General features: G+C 43.6%; 1 protein-coding gene across 1 annotated transcript in view; it reads left to right on the top strand.

Annotated features, from left to right (window-relative positions):
* MYO16 (myosin XVI) overlaps nt 1-24,808 on the top strand; it is a 390,818-nt gene extending 366,010 nt beyond the window's left edge. The window contains 2 exon segments of the mRNA XM_070380864.1: nt 5,037-5,122; nt 23,585-24,808. Of these exon segments, the coding sequence (XP_070236965.1) occupies nt 5,037-5,122; nt 23,585-23,794 (296 nt within the window). The 3' untranslated portion in view covers nt 23,795-24,808.
* Nucleotides 24,809-27,103: the final 2,295 nt, after the last annotated feature.

The raw sequence follows: 27,103 nt of genomic DNA, 5'->3' as shown, positions 1-27,103 counted from the left end.
TGGGAAATTGATGGGGAAACAGTGGAAACAGTGTTAGACTTTATTTTGGGGGCTCCAGAATCACTGCAGATGGTGACTACAGCCATGAAATTAAAAGACGCTTACTCCTTGGAAGGAAAGTTATGTCCAACCTAGGTAGCATATTCAAAAGCCAGAGACATTACTTTGCCAACAAAGGTCCGTCTAGTCAAGGCTATGGTTTTTCCTGTGGTCATGTATGGATGTGAGAGTTGGGCTGTGAAGAAGGCTGAGCTCTGAAGAATTGATGCTTTTGAACTGTGGTGTTGGAGAAGACTCTTGAGAGTCCCTTGGCCTGCAAGGAGATCCAACCAGTCCATTCTAAAGGAGATCAGTCCTGGGTGTTCTTTGGAAGGACTCATGCTGAAGCTGAAACTCCAGTACTTTGTCCACCTCATGCGAAGAGTTGACTCACTGGAAAAGACTCTGATGCTGGGAGGGATTGGGGCAGGAGGAGAAGGGGACGACAGAGGATGAGATGGTTGGATGGCATCACTGACTCGATGGACATGAGTCTGAGTGAACTCCGGGAGTTGGTGATGGACAGGGAGGCCTAGCATGCTGCGATTCATGGGGTCGCAAAGAGTCGGACACGACTGAGCGACTGAACTGAACTGAACTGAACCTGTTGGATATTAGAATTATCTCCCAATTTTCCACTCTTGAAATAACATTAGGTGTTTATGTTGGATTACTCCAACTTGATGGAAATAGGCATTGTGTAAAACTTTTCATGTTAATGTTTGAAATTACGTGTGTGTGTGTTTAGATGGAAATACAGAGATGCAGTCTTTCTCATACATGAATATGTGTGGCCTTGTGTCCCTTTGTTTTCACCTGAAGCTATCACAACATTGTTAATTGGCTTTACTCCAACATAAAAAGTTAAAGAGCAAAAACATCGCTTAAAAACTCTGATGATAACCCTTTATAAAAAGAAAAGGATAACAAAAACATTGTATACCCTTACATTGAAATTACATATTTCTAAAATAGTAAAAATGGAATTTGCATGATGGCAATAGTCAACAAGTTCGTGATAAGCAACTCTCAAAGCCTGCATGTATCTAGTATGAAGGTAATAATTTACTATGTATTTTCAATTTGGGGGTATTTAAGGATAGCTGCTAGACCAATAAGGAATTTAAAATATATTGTATGATCAAAGCTGAATACACAAATGTTTAAAACGGTAACCATATATCCCTTCATTTTTACTAAATTTTCACTCCCTGCCATTCTCCCTAGCTGATCTAGGGTGATGCTGTTCTTTCCTGAGCAAAAAGAAAATAGGCATGCCCCTCTGACAGAATATTTAATTTGTCTGTGTTTTGAGTCAAAAGCCAAAAACTATGGCTTCGTGAAATACCAAAAACTCTGAGTCTTATTCTAAAAATCAAACTAAATCCCAAAACCGGTGGAACAAAAACAAAACTCCTGTAGACCAAATGGAAATTTTTGTGGGATATGTTGCCTGAAATGAACCATATAAAATTAGGTATTTAGGAATATTGGGGTTCTAAACTTCAGTATGTAACTGATAGTGTATGTTCAAACCCTGGGACACAGATTTATACATTACCCCTTAAATGCTGACAGAGAACAGATTTTAAAATAACGCCAGGTCTGTATTGCAATTCGTAGACGATCACTTGAAAATCTCAAGAGCTATGTGCACAAAAGGAAAGTTATTTCAGCTAGGCTTTCAGCCTTTCAAAGCAACTTGACGTGTTTATGTTGACCTACTTGTGTTGACACCATGAAACCTTCCCATGACTATAAAAATATCTGGCACAAGACTCTGGCGATGCAGTACCAGCCTTCACTGATTGGAACAGCGTCACATGTTTCATAGGAACCCGTGAGTCCTGTGCCGAGGCCAGAGTCAGAAAATCCCTTCTAGTCAGTATGATAAGAACTGACTGCGTATCGTGCGTGTACAGCACGTGATACACTGTTGTTCTGTCGCTCAGTCGTGTCTGACTCTTTGCGACCCCATGGACTGCAGCACGCCAGGCTTCCCTGTCCACCAACTCCCGGAGCTTGCTCAAACCCATGTCCATTGAGTCGGTGATGCCATCCAACCATCTCACCCTCTGTCGTCTCCTTCTCCTCCTGCCCTCAATCTTTCCCAACATCAGGGTCTTTTCCAATGAGTCAGCTCTTCGCATCACGTGGCCTAAGTATGTTACATATATACAAAGTATGATACGAATGTGGTCATTATAACCCAAATCGGTTAGCAGTACTGATTCACAACCAACAGCAGATAGTCAATATGCTTTCTGAATAAAGTCACGAGATGGGAATAAATGCTTAAAATAACTTGAAATTTTAATTGAATCAGAAATCGTGTTATTTTCGAGGAAAACAGTTTCTCTTGAATGCCAGGATCTGCACCCTACCTCTGCTACCCAGCAATAATGATCTGTTTGTTCATTTGCTGAAATATAGTTATGTGTGGGTAATTATAGCTATCACTTACTTTAATTGCCGTCTTTTACTGATGTGAACACAGGCTTAGATCTTTTCTCGTATACTTAATTATTCCCTGGACTTGTGGTTATTTATCATTAGATTAGAGAACAGTTTTTAGTGCTAGAACATTGTCATTATATCAAACAAAATATTGTGAATCTCAAGATGTTTATTTTGTGGGGACAGACCTAACAAATTCTAGATAGGCCACTTTCTGCTGCTTGAATGAGTACGGATTTTATCATTGGGCATCGGGGAGAAAAATGGCAATTAAAAGAATAGAGTCCTTACATTTGGTTTTACATTTACCACTCTCAGAAGATTTGCCTTTTTAAATCTGTGCCGTGTTTATCCTCAGCACATTGTAAGGATAATCTATGACGATGCAGTACTGAGTGAGACCACTTGCAAGACCGGAAGCCCTGCATTCTGTGCATAGACCCTAAGGCCACAGTGAACCCAGTGCCGTAGTGGGACCCAGCCACACTGCTCTGGGAACCTCGGAGAAAGGCTTTCTCTCTTATACTCAAGAATAGATCCAGACCACTGGGGATGGAGCCTTTGGTTGGGATCCGTGGAATGTACTCGACTATGGGTTTTACAACATCACCTTGTTTGTGAGAATTGTATAGATTCTCTGGAACTCATGCTGCTTTCTGATTCAGAGCCTACCTGTCCTGAGAAGCAAGCCTTCACTTGACAATCTGGAATATTGTGCAATTATCTATTCTGAGCAGCAGAAGGTAGTCTTGTAAGGGCAGCAGGCTCCTCAGGCATTCGGAGAGCCCTGCCCCACGCCTCCTTTCCATTTGAAGATATTTTGAAGTCATATTAAGTAACTTCTAGTTGGGACTTAATTTCATTCTGTTTCCCCCACTGTAGTTGGGAAGTTGGGTTGAAAATGACCGATGGGAGGGCCTTTAACTCCCGAGCCACCCCCGCCCCACAACGTCCCCACCCCGGCCCTGCCCGTCTTGCAGGCCACCCCCAGAATGCGGAATCCTCTCGTGTTCTGCTGCCTTAGCCCGTCCTCACCTTTCAAAATCCACCCCTCCCGGAAGGTTTGCAGCCTGTGGCCTGTCCACCATCCCCGTTCCTTCAATTCCTCCAGCCAGAGGGAATGCTTGCTTTCTCCAGATCCAGTTCAACCCCACTCACGCTCCACATAACCTGTGAGCCGTCCTGCTGTGTCCTTTCTTAAGATTTATTAACTGACTTTAGTTGGAGGACAGTTACTTGGCAGCATTGTGGTGGTTTTGGCCATACGTCAGCATGAATCAGCCATGGGTATATGTGTCCCCCCGTCCTGAGCCCCCTCCCCCCGCCCTCCCCGCCCCACCCCTCCAGGTTGTCACGGAGCAGCGGCTTTGGGTGTCCTGCTTCCTACATGAAACTCACACTGGTCACCTGTTTTGCAGATGGTGACATACATGTTTCAGCGCTGGTCTCTCAAATCGTCCCACCCTCCCCTTCTCCCGCTGAGTCCGAAAGTCTGTTCTTGACGTCTGTGTCTCCTTTGCTGTCCTGCACGAAGGATTGTCAGTACCTTCTTTCCAGATTCCATTTCTTAAGAATCATTCCCGTTAAGACTTGAGATCCTCAGATGCAGGACTTCTCTTGGCTCTTGATCGCGTCTCCCAGCGCTGTGACCCAGAGGGCACTCTGATACTCCCTGACTTTCTTCGGCTGGCCTTGTGTCAAGAGGGTCTTGCTGTTGACTTGGTTCTGAGTTTGGATACTCGCTGAGCTGAGTTTCCGTCCGGATTCTGCGAGCCATCCTCCAGTTGATAATTCAGTTTAAAAAAGTGGGTCACGGCCTTCTTCTCCTTGCCCAGGTCCCCAGTCTCTGTAAGAAGTCCAGTGAACCGAATTCTCCAGAAGCAGACGTTAAGCTCGCTTGTCACGGGCCCCGTGTCCCCTTCACACAGTTGCTACCCCTCCTTCACACGAAGCCCAAGCTTGTAGCTTTGCCCCACTACCTGGCCATACATTTCATTCCTGACTGCTGCTCATCCAGCTCCCCGGAAATGCCAGCCTGCGTCTGATCTTAGATTTCCGCCCACCCTTCCCCTGCTTTTTTGTGATTTGTTTTTAGGTTTATTTTTCCCCTGTTAACTGCCCCGATCCCACAAACTGCAACCACAGGAACCCATTCACCCTCGTTGTCCACAAGCTTCTCTTTTTCCCCCATCAGAGTTTCATCAGACTTATTTTTAGCCTCTAGAAAAGTTTCCTTTCTCCCCTTCAGGCCTTCTTTGCTTACTTCTCTGCTATTGTGACATTTTTTCTTCTCTGTCATTCTATCTTTTTTTTTTTTTTTTTTTTTTTTGGCCAGCACACTTCCTCTTTGCTTAGCTAAGCCTCCAGCAATGCCTGTAATTCCCAAGCTGCTCTGAGGACTTTGTTATTCATCGAGTGTTTACTGGCCTTCATTGCAGTCTGTGGAATGTCACTCTTTCAGTTTGTTCAATAAGCTCCTGACTTACTGTATCCGAGGAAAGGACACGCAACTTAACGGCTGCACTGTGTTGCCCTTGTAGGATTACCTGAAGAGGACGGATTCTCCAGGCTGTCTGGGGGTGGGGCCTCCTCCTTTCAGAGACACAGAGAGAGTCACACCACTCAGGTAAGGACCCCTCGATGTTCTGATGCTCACCTTTGCTGTGATAACTGGAGCTAAAAGACAAGAAGAGTTTCGTGAAGGTGTGACCAAGAACGTTTGTTCCCGCTGGACTAGGGAACACAGTTTTTTCCAACACTGCCTTAAGTTTCTTCTCAACATTCTCGCTCCTTTTGTATTGGCTGACTCCTATTTATTTTCTGCTCCTTTGCTGGTAGCTCGGGCAGTAAAGAATCCGGCTGCGGTGTGGGAGACCCAGGTTCGATACCTGGGTCGGGAAGATCCAGTATTCTTGTCTGGAAAATCCCATGGACAGAGGAGCCTGGGGGGTTACAGTCCATAGGGTCGCAAAGAGTTGGACATGACTGAGTGAATAACATTTAAAAGAAGAATGTCCAAAATGCATAAAACTTAACAAATGGTCTTAAATGAAGCATTATAGACATACTTTATCTGTGGCGTTATAGAGTCACCGTCAGGTGACGAGAACATTGCAGTCACCGAAGGTCTTCATATTTCCTGCATTTGACCTCAGCTGAAGCAAGAAGGCTTTAAGTGACATCTTGGACATAAAATGCTTGAGGCCCATGTAGTTTTATGGCCATTATCTCTCAGTTAGCACCTCAAATCCCACATAATCCAAATGCATCTACAAACTATCCCATCATCAGAACACTGCAGAATCAAAATGAGTTTACAGCTCACAAAACTGTTTTGCTACGCTTCAGTGATTCCACATGTATTCATAATGTGTTTGGCCTCAAAAAGTTTGCCAAGAGAAAGAGGGTTATCACTTAAAAATGAACTCTAGCATTTGGAGAAAGAAAAAGGATTTATATCAATAGTGTAGTGTGCTTTTTATGTTCAGTTTTAAAATAAAGTCTTTAAAAAATATGACTTTGCTTTGAAGGTGGTACACAACCAAAAACGTATTACAGATTGTACTGTTGATATATTAAAGATCACTGCTTTAGCAACAAGATTATCTTGTATGAAGTTGCATTACAACTTTTGCTATGTCAGATATCTACACTCAAATTATCTGAAGTCAAGTATCTAGATGTTTCCATGAAACCAGCTAGCCAGCTAAGGATCCAGTTTCCATCAGAATATTTGACATTATATAGGCACAGTTATATTATCAACTGAGATTTTTCTAAATAACACTGATGAGGTAGTGAGAAAAATCAATAATTTTAATCTTAAAGATAAATCTTACAGTAGGCAATATACTGGAATCACTTACGCTGATATATAGACATTGAAATAGAAAAAAAAATGCTGATTGCTTGCAATAATAGATTGTGCTGATCTCCCCTCTGTTCCTCAGAGATGCACTTATTTTACCTTGTAAACATCACAGATGCTTTATCTACGGTAAGTCACGGGGGACCTGCTTGCAAAGAACAGAACGTCGGCTTGATTTTTGTCAAAGGGTTGACTCCTATGTGCTGGAGCGCAGCGATAGAGACGCCCTTCCCAGGCTTCCACTGTGCTGTGGGTCACAGAGAAGAGGGCTCACCTGGAAAGAAGGTGCGTTAACAGAGGCGCCCTTCCCAGGCTTCCACTGTGCTGTGGGTCACAGAGAAGAGGGCTCACCTGGAAAGAAGGTGCGTTAACAGAGGCGCCCTTCCCAGGCTTCCAGCTGTGCTGTGGGTCACAGAGAAGAGGGCTCACCTGGAAAGAAGGTGCGTTAACAGAGGCGTCTTGGCAACTTCCCTCTGGTCTTCCATCGATTTGGTTGTCAAGAGAGATGGGAGAGGTCACCAGGACTAATTTTCTGTTTTGTCTTTTTTTTTTTAAGAGTTTTTTTGATGTGGGCCATTTTTAAAATCTTTATGGAATTTGTTACAATACTACTTTTGTTTTATGTGTGTGTTTTCTTTTGGCCACAAAGCATGTAGGATTTAGCTCCCTGACCAAGGACTGAAGCTGCACCCGCTGCATTGGAAGGCAGCGTCTTACCCACTGGACCCCAAGGAAGTCCTGGGAATACTTTTCCATTCCCAGCTTTCACTGAGAGCTTATTTTCAAAGGCAGGCAACCCCCAGTTATCTCATAGTACTTTTTTTTTTAAGGAAATGGAAAACCAAGCTCATTTTCTTGCATGCCTGGTGCAGGCTTTCTCTTGGCAAGACATGTGGGTCAGTGCTAGATGCCCAGCACGGTTAGGCAGAGCTCTGCCTTGAATGACCACACATATCTCAGCACAAATGCCTCTTGGGTGACGTTTATAGAGGAAATATAAACACATCAGGCATCTTGCATTCTAGATTTTCTAGTAAAGCAATTAAGTAAGAATTCTATAAAATCTGCCTTGAACCGACTGGGCATGCAGCAATAAAATTAAATGCTGACTAAAAATTGAATTCCTCTTTGAGGATGTCTGTATTTTAATTAACATCATCAGTGATTTTAATGAAATCCCTTTAAGGAAGATAAAATGTCTGGACATTATTGCAGATAAAGAAATCAAGAAATAGATTTAGTAGCTTGCCAGAGATCATAGGGAAAATGCAGAGTCCAGGGTTTGAATGGACGTCAAGATCCTCTGTGTTGTTTCTGAGAAGAAACTTGCCATAACTCACTAAAAGTGATGGGGGTGGCATCTGGCTTTTATGTAAAATTTGGAAGGCAAAGTGTTCCAAAAGACTTGGGTCAAGATCAAACCGAAAGTGGTTTGGATCAAGGTAAAAGTCTTAACTGGCTGTAGTGGCCATCTGTGGCTGTGTTTTCAGCTGCTCACTGACCACAGTGACAATTTAAGGAGAGAGGTTTCACCTTCCTCCCCTCCTTGGAGAGCTGGACAGATCCTTGTGACACGCACTCAGTCTGTCCACCGCGGATTATGAGTTACCAGACATACAACGGAAGGGTCGAGGATAGATGTCACCCCTGGGGGGCCACCTGGGGGTGGTGGCTCCCTCCAGGGGCCACAGCCGTTAGCCCATGTCTGTGACCACAAGCCACTGCGGTCGCCTTGGGTCCCGCCCACTTGCCAAAACTGCCCTTCTTAAATTCATGCCCAGTTACTTTGCTTTCCAGTCACACTTCTGCCTGTGAGAGTTAGTTTCTGTTGCTTTCAAAGAAGAATTTTGACTGGCACACAAATTTGATTTTATTCTCCTTATCTATAAAATTTACTTTAGAGCCACAAGTTTTTTAATTTTATTTTTCTATTCTCTATTTTGTTTAAATTGAAGTATAGTTGATTTCCAATGCTGTGCTAATTTCTGCTGTGCAGAAAAGTGATTCAGTTATATACATACATAATTTTTGAAATTTTCTTTTCCATTATGGTTTATCCCAGGAGCTGGGATAGGGTCCCTGTACTAGCCAGTAGGAATTTGTTTTTTATCCATTCTTTATATGAGGGTTTTCATCTACTAACCCCACACTCCTAGTCCATCTCTTTCCTTCCCTCACAGTGATATGCCATGGTTTACAATCTGTAATTTTCATTCCATTTATCGTATTTCTTGCCAAGCCTTCTGTTATATCCTTTAGCTTTTATAAAGAGCACTAAAAGTTGTTCTTACTATCTGATGTATTCAGATATTCACTGTAAGAAATTGTAGATGGTTTCTGATAAAATAGTGGCCATCCAGTGCCTGAGAGCTTAATAAATATCTACTGCCTCTCGACACAGCCTCCAATGAAAGCCCGAACAGAATCAATATGCAATTGATCCACATCAAGAAACAAATTGTTATGTGGTTTGTTTTACTGAACCATCAAAGGAACCTTTTTGTAATGTCACATATCAAAGAAATGAAGAGCTGCAGACCACTCAATAAACCCAATGCCTTCTTTCTTTATCCATTTTATTTGTCACACGGACTGCTTGAAATGTATTGTGGCAGGGAAAAGAATCAGTGTGGTAGATAAAACAGTAAAATGTAGACACCTTTCATTTTAATTGTTAAGGCGTGATTCTAAAACACATGCTGGGAATTAGAAATTAGACAACCATTTCAAATGGAATCATATGTATCTCACTGATAAGCTACTAACCAAGGGAGACCTAACATAGAGTATGCTTCCACACAGCTGAGGTTTCAGGAAATCTGTATGCACACCTCATGACTTCCAGATTATGTGCAAGAAATGAAGGCAGTAAATTAATTGGATGGTAGAAGTTTAAACGGCAGCACTTTCAACAGAAGGGACATGTCCTGTAGAGATATATAGAAACTTGGAAAATAACGAAAATAAATTCCATATTTTACATGTTTCCTTCATAGAATTGTACCATATGTGTAACCTAGATGTTTCGAATGCATGATGTTTTTATCCGGTGAAGACATTGACTGTCATCAAAGAGGAAAATTCAGTTTTAAGAAGTATGAAAAGGATGAGAGAGCAGAATTGTGACTGTGCTTTTGTACATTGTACGGCGGGAGTTGGTAATGGACAGGGAGGCCTGGCCCACTGCAGTCCATGGGGTCGCAAAGAGTCGGACACGACTGAGCGACTGAACCAAACTGAACTATTGAAGGACACTTGGTGACTGTGTTTTTAAAAGGAGAAAGATCTCATGATGTCTCTGCAGGTCACCTTTCTCCTTTTTAAACACTTGGTCACGGGACTTCCCTGGTGGTCGAGGGGTCTAGACTCTTCTTTCACTGCAGGGGGGTACGGATTCGATCCCTCGTCAGGGAACTAAGATCCCACGTGTGGCATGGCCAAAGATTATAAAAACATAGTCATGATTCTGATTTCTCATTCCTTCAATATTTTTTTTTTTTTTTTAAAGAAAGAAGCCAGGATAAGCAGGGCTGGGAGTGACAAGAGTGGTGTGGAGGAAGGTTGGGTTGGGTTGCAATTTTAAATCAGATGACAAAACAAAAACCTTGCTGAGCAGAGATAAAGTAGAAAGTCAGAGTGTCAGCCAGGCTGGGGTCCGGGGAGCCCTTCAGGTGGGAAGGAGCAGAGACCCTGCGTACAACCAGCCTGGACCTTGAGATGGTCAGCGAGGCTGCAAGGGAATAAATCTACATATTACTGCATGTTTTAATGAAGAGCAATAGAAATTACCATGAGTTACATGTTAGTGCTAGAAAAGGGGAGCTGTTAAGTTACATACTCTAGCAAGAGGCTAAATGTAAAATACCAGTTATGATCGTATTGCATTGTCTTTCTTTAAAACAATTAACCAGCTTTGGAAACCTTGGTCTGCTCAGAAAATAAGTAAAGGGCAAGTATTTTCATTTTCTGTAAGTGGGAACATTTTCTGTAATGTTGTGTCCGACATTTGCAACCCCATGGCCTGCAGCGTGCCAGGCCTCCCTGTCCATCACCAACTCCCAGAGCTTGCTCAAACTCATGTCCATCGAGTCAGTGATGCCATCCAACCATCTCATCCTCTGTCACCCCCTTCTCCTCCTGCACTCAATCTTCCCCAGCATCAGGGTCTTTTCAAATGAGTCAGTTCTTCCCATCAGGTGGCCAAAGTATTGGAGTTTCAGCTTCAGCATCAGTCCTTCCAATGAATATTCAGGACTGATCTCCTTTAGGATGGACTGGCTGGACCTCCTTGCAGTCCAAGGGACTCTCAGGAGTCTTCAACACCACAGTTCAAAAGCATCAATTCTTCAGCACTCAGCTTTCTTTATAGTCCAACTCTCATCCATACATGACCACTGGAAAAACCATAGCCTTGACTAGACGGACCTTTGTTGGCAAAGTAATGTCTCTGCTTTTTAATATGCTGTCTAGCTTGGTCATAGCTTTTCTTCCAAGGAGCACACATCTTTTAATTTCATGGCCGCAATTACCATATGCAGTGATTTTGGAGCCCCCCGAAATAAAGTCTCTCACTATTTCCATTGTTTCCCCATCTATTTGCCATGAAGTAATGGGACCGGATGCCATGATCTTACATTGCCATGATCAACATTTTCTGAATGTTGAGCTTTAAGCCAACTTTTTCACTCTCCTCTTTCACTTTGATCAAGAGGCTCTTTAGTTTTTATTTGCTTTCTGCCATAGGGTGGTGTCTTCTGCGTATCTGAGGTTATCAATGCTTTGTATATTAATGGGATCTGACAACTTTGAAAGAAAAATTTAGGCTAAAGGAACAGAAAGTTTTCCATGGTGCTAAAACGTAATCAGCCCACATCAGTGAAGGAATTTATTTTATGACCTTAGAAGACCTCCAGGGCCTGATTCTTCGCTGATCTCTTTGATTACACTATTATTTGAAACTGTCATTTCGTATTTCTGACTCTGCTAGAAATAGGTTCTAAAACAGATGAACTATGATATTGGGAAGAAGTTTCATGAAGTCAATGATATAAAAAGCCTAAATTTTGAAGCCCTAGTGGATTTAAATTAATTTTATACACTTGCAGGTGATTTTTATTATCTATTTTGGGAAGGAAGTCTCAATTAAAGAGATTTGCTCTCTTATGTTGCCAACTTTGGCAAAATCTTGTCTCTTTTTCTTCCTACTGCTTCCTGACATCTGGTTTCCTTTCCCTATTTTCTCTAGCGTCTGTACCCAGTGGTTTGCCATGATTATATCTTAAAGACGCTGTCACTCACCCCAGACATCGCACCCTGGCAGACCTAATGCCCACCTAATCCATTTCTTTTGAGGCACCTGGCTAGACTACATTTCCCAGCATCCTTGTGGTTGGGAACAGTCATGTGACTGAGTTCTAGCCAATGGAAAGGGAGCCACAGTGATATGCACTCTGTCCAGGCATGACTCCTGCAAACCTCCCTTCAGCTATGAGTGTTCCATTTCCTTTCCCATCCAAAAGCTGGCTGCACAATATTCCAAGACCCTGGAAGATGCAAAGTACAGTCACAACAATGTAGAAGGTCATTTACTGAGCAGAAATACCCATTTTAGCCTTAACATGAGCAATATACTTCTTTGGGGTCATCCATTGGTATTTGTGGTTTGCCAGTTACAGATAGCAGCTTGAGTAAAAGACATTGATACCTTTTTTTTAAAAATTATTATTTTTTCAATTGAAGGATAATTGCTTTACAGAATTTTGTTGTTTTCTGTCAAACATCAGATAGATACCTTTTATCATTTATTTGGCCTAATGTTTTACATGTTGCTACTGAGAATTATTTATGGTGCTTAATTAAGTTTCAGAGAAGGCAATGGCACCCCACTCCAGTACTCTTGCCTGGAAACTCCCATGGACAGAGGAGCCTGGTGGGCTGCAGTCCATGGGGTCCCTAAGAGTCAGACACAACTGAGCGACTTCACTTTCCCTTTTCACTTTCATGCATTGGAGAAGGAAATGGCAACCCACTCCAGTGTTCTTGCCTGGAGAATCCCAGGGACGGGGGAGCCTGGTAGGCTGCCGTCTATGGGGTTGCACAGAGTCAGACACGACTGAAGTGACTTAGCATTAATTAAGTTTAACCTAATTCAGTTCAGTTCAGTCACTCAGTCGTGTCCGACTCTTTGCGACCCCATGGACTGCAGCACACCAGGCCTCCCTGTCCATCACCAACTCCCGGAGTTTACTCAAACTCATATGCATCGAGTCGGTGATGCCATCCAGCCATCTCATCCTCTGTCGTCCCCTTCTCCTCTTGCCCCCAATCCTCCCAGCATCAGAGTCTTTTCCAATGAGTCAACTCTTTGCATGAGGTGGCCAAAGTATTGGCGTTTCAGCTTTAACATCAGTCCTTCCAAAGTACACCCAGGACTGATCTCCTTTAGAATGGACTGGTTGGATCTCCTTGCAGTCCAAAGGACTCTCAAGCGTCTTTTCCAACAGCACAGTTCAAAAGCATCAATTCTTTGGCATTCAGCTTTCTTCACAGTCCAACTCTCACATCCATACATGACCACTGGAAAAACCATAGCCTTGACTAGACAGACCTAACCTAATTAAGCACTATAAATAATTAGTTTAACCTAATCTTTATAAGGTTAAATATTATAAAGTTAAATAATAAGTTTAACCTCCATTATTTAGCAATCTTTATTATTTAAGATAGTAAAAAAAATGCCTGTTGATATCTTCTGATAATAGAATTGCTGGGATGTTACTTATCAGACATTTTAATACAAAATAATAATCATTAGTGCCCCCACCAAGTCATACATATGTAAAACAGAAGCTTGCAGTTCTTAACAACTGGTCACTTAGAAATCCCTCAAAATCAATAGACTTGATTTTAATCAGGGACAAAATCAGCCCCTGTAATACACTGGGTGCCCTGGAGAAACGGTCTAATGTTTTCGGGACCTGTTTGTGCATTTCATGATTAGAAAGGATTGCCTGTCTTCTCTCTCATTCTCACGTGGGCGGCTCTGGTGGGCAGCTAGACTTGGGAGGGAGACTCGAAGTTGAGGACAGAGATCATTCCCCCATGCACTAAGTTCACGGTCCATGGAGTTGCTAAACTGTACCCTTTGGCTAATTATAGTTGATTTAAAAAATCTATTGGAATTGGGCTAAAGGTTTTATTAGCATTCAGTTTCATGAAGTGGTTTTTCTCACTCTTATTTAATAATGTTTAATATTATGACACACAGATTGTAATTGTTTGCAGAAAAAATATTTTCAGAAATGAATAACTTGCCAGGTGAGCTGTGCCCTACGAACTGATGCAAGTGGGGGTGCTGGCTGTTTGGACAGTGGGGGTGAGCGTCCTTGGACGTGAACCTCGTCGTCTGGAGGCTGTGGAGTACTTAGCTGCCGTGGTTGAGACCCTTGCTTTGCTTACTTTCACACCGGCATCTTGCCTCCCTTCTGACTTCCCTCTCCACTGCTAGCTTGGAGCTAAGTCTCAAGCTGCATACCACATGGCAGAGTGCTTCGCTGTCTCCTGCGTTTCTGGGTCATTGTCAGTGTAGATGTGAACAAAAGGATGGACGGGGTTCCTGATTCACTTGACTCAAGTAGCCTTTCTTCTTTTAGTGTCTGACTCATCCTTTCATTCCAATACAAACCCCGCAGCCCAGTAGATATTTCTTGGCCATGCTGCCTTGAAATGAGTGGCATCTCTGCAGTCTTGCAGCCACAGTCACTGTATCTGCAATTTATTGGCCAATTAATGCTATGCTTCCTCATGCGGTTTTTGCGTTGATGTCCTGTTTACGCATGTTTGTTCATCTAACTCTCTGAGTTTTACATCTTATCACTCACTTTGAATGAAAGCCTCTTGAGGGAGCTGGTCATATTGTGTGCTTCTAAGTCCTGTAAACCCATCACAGCACTTTCTGTCTCGTAATTGTTGAAAGTATGTGCATTCATTGACTAGCAGACAGGAAAAACTTGGAAGTCAGTGTGGTTAAGAAGGTTGACTAAACTCAATGTACTTGAATTTGAATCCAGATTCTACCACTGATTGGCAAAGTGAGTTTGGGCTTTAAAGATGAATTTCAACATCTATGAAAAGAGGGCTAACAATCCTTAACCTGCTTATTTCACATGGTTATGAGATTTTTTTACTAGGATAACATGTGACTCTGTGATGACCGAGAGTGGTGGGATCGGAGGTGGGAGGAAGTCTCAAGGGGAAGGGGCCATATGTACACATACAGACGGTTCACACGGTTGTATAGCAGAGACTAACACAACATTGTAAATATTCCAATTTATTTTTTTTTTAATTTTTAAAAGTTAAAAAAAGAATATACAACAAGATCACAAAGTTGATGTTTGGAATGGGCTTTTGAGAACTGCAGAGCTTTCTGTATCTGGGTGTACAGACTGGGGCTGTTACAGAGAAGATACGTCGGGTTACAGAGCATGTTCTGTAATCGGACGGGCACCTCTCATTAGACTGGCACAGAGTCTGTGTGAAGATGAGCGATGATAAAGCTGCAGTGATTAGTGTGGTCAGGAGATACAGGACTCTCTGTGACACGCTAAGGCAGGTGCACTTGGCTGTTTAGTGCACCTACTAAAGTAGGTGCTAGGGAAAGGCAGTGGCTTGGAAGATTTTTGAACAACCCAAGTGTATAAACAGACGTCCTTCGGAGAGAAAATCCAACAGATTGTTTGTCCTTAATAATGCCTCCTGGGCCCTCCAGTGAGTCTCCCATATAATCCCAGGAAAGATATTTTTAAAGGAATTGTGGCACTCTTACTTTCTCTGCTTCCAATAACATGGATTTATGGTTTTCCATATATTCTCAGTTCTTGAACCCATTACTATATGTCATCACTGTAAATGTGCACTAAATATATGTTATTAATTTTTGCTACAATCTTATAGCAGTTATACTGGTGCTGCCGTGTTTTTTCAATGAACTGAGGTAAGAGACTAGAGCTCATATAAAATCCATATTCTGAAATGTCACAGATTAATTATATCATGAGATGTATAGTCATGAATTTCTATTTCATAACTTTCCATCAGTAGGAACAAAACATGCATCTGGTCATCAGAGTCCATTTTTATTCTTAGCTATGAACTTAAAATCAGCTGCAAAATGCAAATAAATGTCTGTTTAAATTATATTAAGTGTGCTCCAATATAATATTACTACTACTACTACTAAGTCGCTTCAGTTGTGTCCGACTCTGTGTGACCCCATAGACGGCAGCCCACCAGGCTCTCCAGTCCCTGGGATTCTCCAGGCAAGAACACTGGAGTGGGTTGCCATTCCCTTCTCCATAATAGACGTTACTGCTGCTAAGTCGCTTCAGTCGTGTCCAACTCTGTGTGACCCCATAGACAGGAGCCCACCAGGCTCCCCTGTCCCTGGGATTCTCCAGGCAAGAACACTGGAGTGGGTTGCCATTTCCTTCTCCAATGCATGAAAGTGAAAAGTGAAAGTGAAGTCGATCAGTCATGTCTGACTCCTAGTGACTCCATGGACTGCAGCGCTACCAGGCTCTTCCGTCCATGGGATTTGCCAGGGTTAGGTACTGCAGTGGGTTGCCATTGCCTTCTCCGAATATAATGTTACTTATTATAAAAGTAAAGGAGAGTGGTTAATTTTTTTAAGAGGTCAACATGCACGACTAAGGTAAAAAGTTAAAACCCTCTGTTCCCTCACTGCCTGCTGTCCAGACACACTCTTATTTCCAATAGAATTTTTTCCTTGGAAGAGTTGTTTTCCCTTTTTTAACCCTTAGGCAAAAACAGGAAACAAGATAGTAAGAATGAACTTAATTGGATTGCTGTATAAATGACCATTTCTGAATTAAGAAGGATCAACTCTTTTTCTGCCTGAAGGAGAAATGCTGTTTCGATTTCAGATTTTTTTTTTTAATTTTTTCAAAATGTATGGAGATATACACCCCTTTAATCAAAGACTTTTTAAAGGGCATTTCATTTTAAGCCATATCATTGGGGTCTATTTAGGTAAACTTTGGTTTTACAAACTGATTTTTGAATTTCATTCTGTACCGTTTTTCTCCTCCAACATCTTGTTAGCATGAGTGGAAATGGGATTTGCATTTGAAAGGCTAATATTCGGTATTCAGTCAGCCAAGCCGCTTCCTTCTCTTAATTTCCATAAATGTCAGTAAATGCCTCTTTTCACCTTTGGGTGAACAGTCAATAGGAAAATCAATTCTGTGACAAATGAACAGCAACATGATTTTACATATGAATTATTTAACAAAGATTATTTTTATCCTAGAAGGGGAAGACTTAAGGTAAAAATCAGCAGCAAATTATTAATTTACATTTATTAATATTATTCATAAAAATGCATAGCCACAGGAAGTGAAGAAAATTTGAATCTCATTTTGTAATTAGTTCATGTCACAGGACTCTGTTAATGACACAATAGAAAACCATTAAAAATTAGTAAGTAGATATATATGTAATAAACCTCATTAAGCCTTTACATCATGTTGTGTTTCCCTCTGAGTTGTGAGAGATTTTGTGAGTTTTTTTAACCCTTGACAGTAAGTGAACAAATTATAAATCTCCTACTTAGGGATGTAAAAACTTGCAAGAAGTCAGTCTTTATATCACTTACATTCCGTCTTCATATCTAATTGGTGTCTGCTATACAAAAATGGGCACAATAAAGGACAGAAATGGTAGGGACCTAACAGAAGCAGAAGATATTAAGAAGAGGTGGCAAGAATACACAGAAGAATTATACAAAAAGATCTTCATGACCCAGATAATGACGATGGTGTGATCACTCACCTGGAGCCAGACATCCTGGAATGTGAAGTCAAGTGGGCCTTAGAAAGCATCACTACAAACAAAGCTAGTGGAGGTGGTGGAATTCCAGTTGTGCTATTTCAAATCCTAAAAGACGATGCCGTGAAAGTGCTGCACTCAATATGCCAGCAAATTTGGAAAACTCAGCAGTGGCCACAGGACTGGAAAAGGTCAGTATTCATTCCAATCCCAAAGAAAGGCAATGCCAAAGAATGCTCAAACTACTGCACAATTGCACTCATCTCACACACTAGTAAAATAATGCTCAAAATTCTCCAAGTCAGACTTCAAAAATACGTGAACCATGAACTTCCAGATGTTCAAGCTGGTTTTAGAAAAGGCAGAGGAACCAGAGACCAAATTGCCAACATGCACTGGATCATCGAAAAAGCAAGAGAGTTCCAGACAAACATCTATTTCTGCTTTATTTATTTACTGTGCCAAAGCCTTTGACTGTGTGGATCACAATAAACTGTGGAAAATTCTGAAAGAGATGGGAATTCCAGACCACCTGACCTGCCTCTTGAGAAATCTGTAAGCAGGTCAGGAAGCAACAGTTAGAACTGGACATGGAACAACAGACTGGTTCCAAATAGGAAAAGGAGTACGTCAAGGCTGTATATTGTCACCCTGCTTATTTAACTTATATGCAGAGTACATCATGTGAAACGCTGGGCTGGAAGAAGCACAAGCTGGAATCAAGATTGCAGGGAGAAATATCAATAACCTCAGATATGCAGATGACACCACCCTGATGATAGAAAGCAAAGAAGAACTAAAGAGCCTCTTAATGAAACTGAAAGTGGAGAGTGAAAAAGTTGGCTTATAGTTCAACATTCAGGAAACTAAGATCAGGGCATCTGGTCCCATCACTTCATGGGAAATAGATGGGGAAACATTGGACACAGCGGCAGACTTTATTTTTCTGGGCTCCAAAATCGCTGCAGATGGTGACTGCAGCCATGAAATTAAAAGATGCTTACTCCTTGGAAGGAAAGTTAAGACCAACCTAGATAGTATATTAAAAAGCAGAGACATTACTTTGCCAACAAAGATCCATCTTGTTAAGGCTATGGTTTTTCTAGTAATCATGTATGGATGTGAGAGTTGGACTATAAAGAAAGCTGAGCACCAAAGAATTGATGCTTTTGAACTGTGGTCTTGGGGAAGACTCTTGAGAGTCCCTTGGACTCCAAGGAGATCCAACCAGTCCATCCTAAAGGAAATCAGTCTGGAATATTTATTGGAAGGACTGATATTGAAGCTGCAACTCCAGTACTTTGGCCACCTGATGTGAAGAGCTGACTCCTTGGAAAAGACCGTGATGCTGGGAAAGATTGAAGGCAGGAGGAGAAGGGGACAACAGAGGATGAGATGGTTGGATGGCATCACCAACTCAATGGACATAAGTTTAAATAGGCTCCGGGAGTTGGTGATGGACAGGGAGGCCTGGCGTGCTGCAGTCCATAGGGTCATAAAGAGTCGGACATGACTGAGCCACTGAGCTAACTGAACTGATACATTCTTTGTTGCTTCGCTGATGGCTCAGCTGGTAGTGAACCCGCCTGACAATGCAGGAGACCCAATAGACACAGGTTTGATTCCAGGGTGTAGAAGATCTGCTGCAGAAGGAAATGATAACCCGCTGCAGTGTTCTTGCTTAGAAAATTTCATGGCTAGAGCAGCCTGGTGGGCTACAGTCCATGGGGTCGCAAAGTGTCCAGCACGATTATGTGCACACATACGCACAAGCATGGCCTTGTGTCTGTTGTTTGTCTTAGTCGCTCGGTCGTGTCCGACTCTTTTGTGACCCCGTGGACTGTAGCCCGCCAGGCTCCTCTGTCCATGGGATTTCCCAAGCAAGAGTACTGAAGAGGGTTGCCATTTCCTTCTCCAGGGGATCTTCCTGACCCAGGGATCAAACCCTTGTCTCCTGAGTTGGCAGGCAGATTCTTTACCACCGAGCCACCAGGGAAGACATTAGAGGACACAAAACAGTTTATAATTCTGGAGTTGGGGGTGGGGGGATTGAGTCTCGATTCATGTCTTAAACTTTTAAATACCTAATAAGCAAGATTTTCTCAAAAATGGGAAGAAAACATTATTTCTAACCCCCTATACCAAACTCTCCAGGTCCTATTCACCAGTGTCTTAGTTAACACTATTTTCTTTTTTTTTTTTTTTTTCTGTTGAAATTTTAGCTGGGAACTTTAGATTTGCATGCAGTTGTCAGAAAGACTGGAGAGAGCCCAGTTTCTCCCCGTGGTGTTTTTTTGGCTTTACCTGAAATGCAGTTGACTTACTACACTGTGTTAGTGTCCGGGCTAATTATTTGCTATTTGCATATATTAGGAAAGGATCACCATGTTAAGTCTAGCAACCATCTGTTCCCCATATAAAGTTATTAGTGTCATTTTCTAAGGATTTGTTTCAGTGAAGAAATCTTCTGAAAAACCTGCTGAAATGAAAAGATTTCGTTCAAGGATGAGGATCCCAGCCCACAGGGAAATGGCTTCAGAATATGATCATTCATGTGTCAGTTTAGAGTCCTGTATGTCACAGTTATGTTATAAATCCAGAGTGTTGCTCTTATTTTGAGATCTTACGAATAAGGAAGGAGAAGACTACTTTATATTGTTTTCCTTGTTAGTCACGCAGTTCTGTCCAACTCTGCATCCCCACGGACTGTAGCCCGCCAACCTCCTCTGTCCATGGTATTCTCCAGGCAAGAACACTGGAGTGGGTTGCCGTTCCCTTCTCCAGGGCATCTTCCTAACCCAAGAGTCGTACCTGGGTCCCCTACATTGCAGGCAGATTCTTTACCGTTTGAGCTGGGCCACAAATTATTTTCGTGTAACATTATCTGACTGAGTCATGAGGATAACCATAAACCAGAAAGTTTAGGGATTTTCTCAAGTCAAGCAGTTATTAGTAGCAATGACACAGTCATAACAGCTCACATTCACAGAGCACTCATTACATTTTTAGGGCACTGGAGTAGCCCACACCTGTCCTTTGGAGGTGTGATTACTGGAATCCACTTACAGATGAGGAAGCCAATGCACTTGCTCCAGGTTACACAGTCATCAGGCAGCAGATTCAGGATTCCAGTCCAGACGCCTTGGCTGCAGAGTCCTGGTTGGTCAACCATCACATCCCTGCTCATACCAGAGTCCAAATCCCCGTGGATTTGTGACTCCCTGTTAGAGAAGGACATTCAGTGTCATAAACGGTGCTTGTCTGCGTCGGCCGTGTGAAAATGCCTCCCCCAGTCTTTTCTTCCCGTTCTACTGATGCCCCTCTCGTTTCTTCAAAATTCAGATTGCAAGTTCCCACCTCTGTGAAGTCTCTCCAGACCTTCCTTCATAGAGCCCCTTTTCCCAGGTAAATGGTAAAAACAAAGAAAGGAAAACTTAATAACAAGAGTCCAACTCTTGTTGACTCCTCCGTCTCCACTCCACATGCAGCGTGTTAAGACGCTTACGTGACTGACGTGTCTAGAAGTTTCTTTAAAAACAGGGCGTTGGTCATTTTCATGCAGCCCAGGGGTGGTGCCACGTGGAACGCAGAGGTCGCTGGGTGTGGAACCGTTCTGACTTCCACAGCTACAACTCTTACCTTCCGGTTCTGGGAAAGAGAATGATTGTCTGTGCAAACACTATTCTATAAAACATGCCAGATAAGAAAATAAGTAAGGAAGTAGCTGTCTGAAGTGGTGGCGTGGGTTGGAGATATGTCTTTTACAGCAATGAGAAGATATTTAAAGGACACCAATATGCCATCCTTTATCCTCCACGTGTCAGGATCAGTGAGGCCTGGGGTGATGCCAGCTGACTCCAGGTTCCCAGAAACATCAACATCCTTAACCCCCAGGGTCACTTCTCCTCCTGGAAAGAAATGGTTCCCTTTCAACACTGAAGCCAAAATTTTACAAAGCCATTATTGGCTTTGTAATGATAATACGTGTATTATTCTGTGTCATTAATGATGTTACTTAACTTGTGGAATATCAAATAATGATAAGAGAAGTTGTAAGAGTTTTTGTTACTACCAATAGGGCATGAAATTTAAAGAATGATAAAAGTGATTTAGATGTTTTTACCGTGCTGGATAACGTTGCAGATACTTTTTATTCTTCACGTATTGCTTGGCCACCATTTAAATAACATTCATAGTTGCATGTGCTCGCTATTCTAAAATATTAAAGCTCCTTCACTGTGACACATACAGCCTTTGTGCCTCATAGCCTGATACATTTAATAAATCTAAATAAATCAGGTTAGGGATCATTAGGCACGGTGTCCCGTTCTCACCTTCTGATCGTCTGTTTCTTGTCTCACGGGTCATCGTTTTAAAACGCCCTCTGAACTTCACTGTGTTGACAGCAGTGACCTGTCACTTGTCCTTACACAGAATTTTAACCTTCGTGTAAGATATAACCTGTGAAGATTTGTTGTGTGTGTTTTTTTAAAATGAAGATCAATAATGTTAATATTTTAGTATCCCATTTATGCCATTCTGGCAACTTTCTATACCTATTAGATTTTACTCAATACCTATTAATCTCTGTGATACAGAATCAAGTTTCATGGGATCTCTCAATAAGAGGGTTTATTCTGAGCATTAGTTGATTATTGCAAACATCAGTCCGATTTTTTGCTTATCAAGGAAGCATAGAAAGCTCTTGGTGGTTGATTCAAAGATGGTGTTCTTCTGTACCCACTACATTATTCAAGACATCGATATACTCGTTAAGAAAGTGCTTTCTAATGCCTTGTGTGTATAGGTTTCACCTTTTATAATGTGCTTGGGAAATCAGATATTTTTAGTAAACGTTGAGAAGCTTTGAAAGGATAGAGAGCTTTTTTTGTTTTCCGCAGTGAAGCAATGACTCAGGGGATTTAGGACATTTTTTTGTCAAAATCCCTCCCCACAAGCCTCATTCAGATCAGCAGCTGCTGCAAGTCACTCCCTGCAGGTCAGGGTGTGTCTGGAGTGACTCAGTCTCCCGGTCTTCCCTGTTACGAAGGTCTCAGCCGAGGGTCACACCTTGCCCAGCTCGTCTGTATTTGTGGTCATTGTGAAAAGCTGTTGAAAAGAGTTTCGCATGGAGATGAGCTGTAGAATGGAGGTATTTTGTGCTCGATAGGAGGAGGGGTGTGTGGTCACACCAGCGTGGAAGCAAGCACAGCACGCGCCAGCCGGCCGCAGAGGAGGAGCAGCGCCAGCTGCTGGGTGGGGATTTGGATCCTGTTCTGCTCAACTCCGTTTCCTGAGGACTTGGCCTTCATTTATATATATGTTCACCTAGATATATATTCACCTGTATGTCCATGTATGCGTTCACCTATAGATATAATGTTCACCTAGATATATATATAGCTTCTCCTGTATATATGTATTCATATACACACATATTTTTCTGCATATATATATCGCACCTTACTTTCTTTTAGGTTAATTGAAATTTATTCTTTCATATTAATTTGTTAATTACACATTCTATCATTCTTTTTGTACATTCACTAGGAAATAAAGCATGAATCTTCATTTATTTCATCATCGTTGTTGTTTTTCTGACGCTTTTGCGACCCCATGGACTGTAGCCCACCAGGCTCCTCTGTCCATGGGATTCTCCAGGCAACAACACTGGAGTGGGTTGCCATGCCCTCCTCCAGGGGATCTTCCTGACCCTGGGATCAAAGCCTCATTACAGGTGGATTCTTTACCACTGAGCCACCAGGGAAACCCTAATTCCATCTTAAATTGTTTTAATTCCGTCTTTTCCCTAATACTGCTAGAACCTCAGAGCCTCTGAGCTCCACGTGACCCCTCCTGACTGTGGCAGCTATTGTTGGTGTGTTGTTCCATGTACAACTTAAAGTCTGTAACATCCCCAACACATAACTTACGTTTACCCATGTATTCAATTCCAGGGTCCTCACTTCCCTCTTGAATTTCCATTTTTTTCCATCATGCCTGTTTTGTTGAGGTTCACACAACAGGCAAGACTTGTGATAGCGAAACTTCCTAGTTCTCGTTTGTCCAAAAACATTTTCTATTTCACCTTCAGTTTTGAGGGACATTTGTATTGAGTCTAGAATCCGAGGTTGAATTCTTTTCTGTACTTGAACCCGTGATGCATTGCTTTCTGGCTTCATGGTTGCTGTTTAGAAGTCAGCTTCTCTGTAGGATGCCACTTCCCAGGGCAGGAGAGCTGGGATGGTCTCGGGGGGTGCTCAAAATCTCTCCCCAGCCAGCGGAGCCCCAGCGTCTGACGCTGACCCTGCCCTCTGTCTCACTCTTGCGCTGTGTCTGATGCTCCTCTTTCTTCCTGCGTTCCTCCCCCAGGTTATCCACCAGCTGAGGCTGTCGGAGAATGAGAGTGTGGCCCTGCGGGAGCTCCTGGACTGGAGACGGAGACTCTGCGAGGAGCGGGGGGACTGGCCCCGGATCCTGCCCCCCGGGGAGCCCCGGGCGCCTCCCCCACCTCCGTGCAGGAAGCCCGAGGGGGCCCCCTGCCGCAGGCTGCCCCCTGAGTTCTGGGACTCCACCCTGTGACGGCCAGCTGCAGATTCGCGGGGTGGCCGCCCGAGGGTGCCAAGCTCACGGACAGAGGCTGCCCCGACACACAAAAGCACAGGCAGCCCGGTCAGATGCTCGCGGTTCCCTGTGTGTGTGTGTGCGCGCTCTCGCCCGTTCCGTGGGGATACACTCTAGCCTCCAGACTCCGTGGTCCCCGGGCTGTGCTACTCCGAGGTGGGGAGGGAAAGGCCGGGCCCAGCATGGACCGCAGGCGAGGCTGGTGCAGACGGCGAGGCTGGTGCAGACGGCGCCCCCGCACCGCACACCTGTGTTCGTACGGTCCTGCTGCGTGTTTCTTGTCCCCCAGTCATTTGCCTCTCATGCACTCTCCAGGACACAGGGTTTATTTCTCTGTAGGTGTTTGTGTTTTATGGGAATTACAATCCTGATAATGATTTACATGTTTGTTACTGTATTTTATAATTTTATGCCATGGGTGGTGCTCCCTTTCTTCAAAATACAGATTTAAAAAAATCATTTCTAGAACTTTTTTTTCTACTTTTTTTTTTTTTTTGATGTAAAGTACCTGAAATTCCTGGGACCTTGTCATTGTTTGAGCTTCGCCGTGGCAAGCTCTGTCGACTTACAGCTCGAGTCCGATGTCTTCGAATGTTTCATTCATTGATCGGGAGACGGTTCCTTCCCTTGCCCTGTGTTCCAGGCACATGGATGGTGAGCCTTTTATTGAAATCTCATCCTCTGACTTCAGTACGGATTACAGGAAATGATGCACCCTCCTTTGAAGGGTATGCAGGGGACACAGCCGTTCAAAGGTCTCCAGGGTACCGGCGAGTGGGCTGAGATGGCTGGTCTGAGCAGTGATGCGGCGCAAGACTCTGGTCCTCTCCGAGCTCCGCTGCCCGCTCGCCCCGCTAGACCCCGCCCCTGTGGTGATGCGCCCGCCTCGCTCCTCCGTGCGCTTCTGCTGGCCTGGGACTGGCGTGTCTTGCATCTTGGAACTTTTTATTCATACCAGCCTTTGCCAAGTTATTGTGCCAATAAAAGGGTGCAACTCTGTTCTCCCGCGGTGTGGTGAATGTGCTGTCGTCGTTTTCCTCGGTTGCTTTTGCTTCCTGATCTGCGGAGGCAGGAGACCTCCCTGCATTCTTCTCACAGCATCTTGCAAACTTCAGAATCAATGGAGTTTTGGTTTGTTTGTGTTACAGGTTTTTTGATGTGGACAGTTTTAAAAGTCTTCATTGAATTTCTTGCAATACTGTTTCTGTTTGTTTTTCTGGGGGGGTGGGGTGTTGCCCCTAGGGCATGTGGAATGTTAACTCCCCAACCTGGGATCAAACCAGCACCCCCTGCGTGGGAAGGTGAAGCCTTAACCACTGGACCACCAGGGGAGTGCCCTGGTTTAAGATTTTTGTGGTTTTTCGTATAAAACTACTAGACAGACATACTTCAGTTGTGAGCATAGCGTGTTGATTACATGGGAATAATAATAGGCAAGTAAATGAGGAGAGGCCTTCCCTTGAAAGACAGTGCGTGTCCTCACAGATTGCACACCGAGTGGAGGAGACCACGCGGAGAAGCTCCTGGGTGGGGCAGGAGACAGAGGAAGGGAGCTGGGGGGCTGAGCGTTTCCTGGGTTTCCTGGGAAGGCATGCTGAGGCGAGGCGTGCATGTCCAGAACTGATGGGTTCGGAGGATTTCGGGGACTTCTGGTGCAGAGGCTGCCCGTGGTTGTCGCCTGCTGGCCCCAAGCAGGGGCACAGTGCTCTGGAGTTGGGGGATGGGAAAGGGGATGGAGAAGGTGGGGGGTGTCTGGGGTGGTCATGGTTGTTCTCTGTCCCTGGGACTTAGGTGCCCCCAGGAGAGGCCGTTCCTCCAGCCTCGGCCAGGCGGGGATGCGGAAGCATCGGAACGCAGAAAATTAAAGGCGGATTTGAGACATGGGTAAGACGCAGCAGGACCGATGACATCCAACAACCTCAGGGGGTGTCACCCAGCCCTACTCCTACTGCCTTCCGAACCTCAGCCCCTGACAACAGAGACCCCACTGTCCTTGACACACAGGCTTTCCCGGCTACACCTTTACACCGAAGGCACTCCGTGGCCCTGGTCGGATGAAAGGGGTGAACTGGATCTCTGCCCCTAACACACCGTGTTTTTATTTAGACCAGAGGGAAGAGTGAACAGTTTGGGCATTCGACCTGTGAGAACTTGTTTCAAATGTGCATAGAGCCCTAGCTGTGACTGTTTCAGCGGCTTTGCACCCGGTATTCCAATCTTGATACTGACCTATGCCTTCTTGATAATTCTCATCGTTTAAGTATTGACCCTGAATTGAAGCTCAGAGCTTTAATTGAGCTCAGAATATAAACCCTCATCTTTACAGTTCCAAACCCCGGGCCATTTGAACGTGATATACTGAAACGCTATACTTACTGTGTGGAATCTGTCTCAAGAAACCTGATTAAATGGTCTTTTGGAGGTTGCACTGTTGCTACAGCTCTGGTGGAGACCTGTGACAGGGGAACCGTGCATGAAGCTAGCCTCCCAGGAGCAGGTGGATCCAAATGACACACTGTTCTATCAATCGTCACGGTTAGGGGCTCGTGTAATTACAATCTGATCCTGACCATCACCTCCTCAGGGTACCTCGAGTGATGCAATAATAAATATTTAATATCTAGTAATCCTTTTGCACTGAAGAATTGATGCTTTTGAACTGTGGTGTTGGAGAAGACTCTTGAGAGTCCCTTGGACTGCAAGGAGATCCAACCATTCCATCCTAAAGAAGATCAGTCCCGGGTGTTCATTGGAAGGACTGTTGTTGAAGCTGAAACTCCAATACTTTGGCCACCTGATGTGAAGAGCTGACTCATTTGAAAAGTCCCTGATGCTGGGAAAGAATGAGGGCAGGAGGAGAAGGGGAGGACAGAGGATGAGATGGCTGGATGGCATCACCAACTCAATGGGCATGAGTTTGGGTAAACTCCAGGAGTTGGTGATGGACAGGGAGGCCTGGCTTGCTGCAGTTCATGGGGTCGCAAAGAGTCAGACACGACTGAGCGACCGAACTGAACTGAACTGAATCCTTTTGTCTCATCTAAGGTCATTCATCTTCTACAGCTAAAGGCCAAACCCCTTGAAGATTTTCTAAAACAGTCTCCTGACTCAGTCAGTACAAGTCTTCTCCACACAGTGGGGAGATTTCAGTGTTCATCACTACCCTGCACCCAGCAGATTGTCCTGCTCCACTTACATGATGGAAAAATCAGCCAAGACGCAAAGCATTCATAGCCACGATAGTATTATTAATAACAAAATTAATAG

Source organism: Bos mutus, chromosome 12 (genome assembly GCF_027580195.1).
Source record: "Bos mutus isolate GX-2022 chromosome 12, NWIPB_WYAK_1.1, whole genome shotgun sequence".
NCBI classification, from domain to species: domain Eukaryota; kingdom Metazoa; phylum Chordata; class Mammalia; order Artiodactyla; family Bovidae; genus Bos; species Bos mutus.
The sequence above is the reverse complement of the archived record's forward strand: the minus strand, read 5'-3'. Positions and strand labels throughout refer to the sequence as shown.